Raw genomic sequence first — 2,331 nt, 5'->3', positions numbered from 1 at the left:
ATTTTCTGATATGATGAATTTGAGATTTTCATTTGTTGTCATTTGTAATCATCAAAATTAAACAAAATAAACATTTGAAATATATGAGTTTGTATGTAATGTATGAATATAATATACAAGTTTCACTTTTTAAATGGAATTACTGAATTCAATCTACTTTTTCATGATATTCTAATTTTATGACCAGCACCTGTAAAGCTGGATGTAACTGGAGCAGAAATAATAAAACAATTTTTTTTTTTTTTTGTAAAATGTATATAGAAGCCAGTAAGGTAGAAATCAGCCCACCTGCTATATAGAATAATTGTTAGTTTTTTTTCCTATTATTGTTTTCATTGTGTATTTTCTGCTTCTGCTTTCAGGCTGGTACACACCCCCTAAAGAGGACGGCTAAAACGGACTGTTGCCTTTCCTGCACTGGGACCACGTCTTAGATTTTTTTTTTTCTTTTTTTTTTTCTTGTGACCAATATCATTTTTAGCCTGCGAGTAAATATTGTCCTTTACATGACCGTTCGAACTTCAAACCAAATTCCTCATTTCACGATCGCCCCAAACCTACAGGCTCAGATTCGCTCATCCCCACCTAAAATTGGACACCGCTGTCCCCTCTTCAGACACTCATCTCTTTCGTATATCTGTTGGTTGGAGAAGTCTTTTCAATTTTTTTGTTTTGTTTTGTTTTTACTGCAATAGTCATCTCATGCCCCATGAATTTGGCAAACGAACCATGATTTAAAGTCACCTTTTTGGTTTTTGGCATGTCAAGGTTACTTGCTGGCTTGGCGTCGAACGGTGCAGCATGACCTCTGAGGCTGGATTGCTTTTTACACCTCCTTATCTGTTTTGGAAAAAGGCCTGAGGGGAGGAGAGGGGAGGAGAGGGGAGGAGGGGGGAGGAGGACAACAACGACGGGACTTCTTGCAGGCTGACTGGGACAGGCCGTTGTAAAAGAACAGCATGCTGCTGACTCTCAGACTCGGAGAAAACGCCACCACCATCGTCTGCTTCCTCGTCCTCCTCGTGGCGACCAGCAGCGGCGGGGCGACCCTCTGCAGGAGGGAGAGGTTTGGCAGCATAACAAACATGATCAGGCAAAGCAGGGGCATGTTTGGATTGGATCACACTGTAATGTAACTGATTTTAACTCCACTGTAAACATGTAAATTTGTATTTCTGCTAAAGGATTTGTTTATAATGTAACCTTGTGTAGGTCTTTGGCTGGGCAGAGACTGTAATACTATATACATTTATTAATTGCAGGGGCGCTGCAACTTAAGGCCCATTTAAAGAAAAAAAAAATCAGATACTTTTGAAGTATCAGAAGGAAACAAAAGTCCACCATGTTCTTATGTAAGCTTAATGACTACTGCAGTTTCTTTTGTAATTTTATTGACCTCTAATCCTATTCTTTTTTTGTGGGGGGGCAACAGTGATATTTCCACCCCTCCTTCATTTGATGGCGCTTCATAGCAGTGATGTCAGACAGCTGTTCGTAGCGCACCGGAGGTTTGGACACTCATATCGCTCAAACTAGCTGAACCTCGGTCAAGCTGCGCAGCAGAGACTCGCTCTTATGGAGTTTTGTCGAAATGAAGAACATTATAACAGCTTTGTTGTCTCCTGCTTGATTCCTAAAAGCCATTTTCACTTTTCTGACTCTACTAGTTTAGCTGTCGGGTGGGGGTGGGGATGTGGGGATGTGGGTGGTGGGGGGGAGTGACCACCTTCTGACTCTTCTTTGACCTCACGGCTTGTTTTTTGAAAAACCCGCAGGCAGAGTTACGGATTCACAGCAATAGTTCCCCCTCCCTCCCGTATATACCGTTTAGCTTTTGCGCCCGGGAAAAAGATCACCTGGAAGTCTGTTCCGTCTGTTTCCAGAATTATTTGTTCAGGTTTAATAAATATTTGTTCCCGATTTGCCACGGGGGGGGGAAGAAAAAAAAAAAAAAAAGGAAAAAAAAAACAAAAAACAAAAAAAAAAAACCCTCAACTCTTCCCATTACCGCTTCTCTGGTTCCTATTCATGACCACTCTCAGCACAGCTGTGTGCCCCGCAGTGCGCCCAGACTTTGATGTAATGTGAATAATATGCAGAAAACTGTGTAGCGGTGTTCCAATTAACGCGGCTCCACATCTGTAGGTGTTCTGTCGTGTGCTCGCTTGCGTTGGTTTGAAGTATATCGTCCTGACAAACCAGCGTCGAAGGCTTAGTTGCACCAACTCATTGCGGTGACGTTTTGATTTTGGCTTTTCCGGTGTGACACTGACCTCAGACCGCTCGAAAGCAGGCTTCACATTCGGCACATCTGATGTCGGCTTCCAGGAT

The 2,331-nt window shown here is 42.4% G+C and overlaps 1 protein-coding gene across 1 annotated transcript in view; it reads left to right on the top strand.

Moving 5' to 3' along the window:
- The window catches only part of LOC108240244 (ubiquitin-conjugating enzyme E2 Q2), an 11,552-nt gene extending 9,564 nt beyond the window's left edge, over positions 1–1,988 (top strand). The window contains exon 13 of the mRNA XM_017423584.3: positions 363–1,988. Coding sequence (XP_017279073.1) covers positions 363–394 — 32 coding nt within the window. The 3' untranslated portion in view covers positions 395–1,988. The remainder of the gene's footprint in view (positions 1–362) is intronic.
- Positions 1,989–2,331: the final 343 nt, after the last annotated feature.

The sequence above is a fragment of the Kryptolebias marmoratus genome, linkage group LG15, assembly GCF_001649575.2.
Source record: "Kryptolebias marmoratus isolate JLee-2015 linkage group LG15, ASM164957v2, whole genome shotgun sequence".
NCBI classification, from domain to species: Eukaryota; Metazoa; Chordata; class Actinopteri; order Cyprinodontiformes; family Rivulidae; genus Kryptolebias; species Kryptolebias marmoratus.
This window is presented reverse-complemented; position numbering and strand designations above follow the sequence as displayed.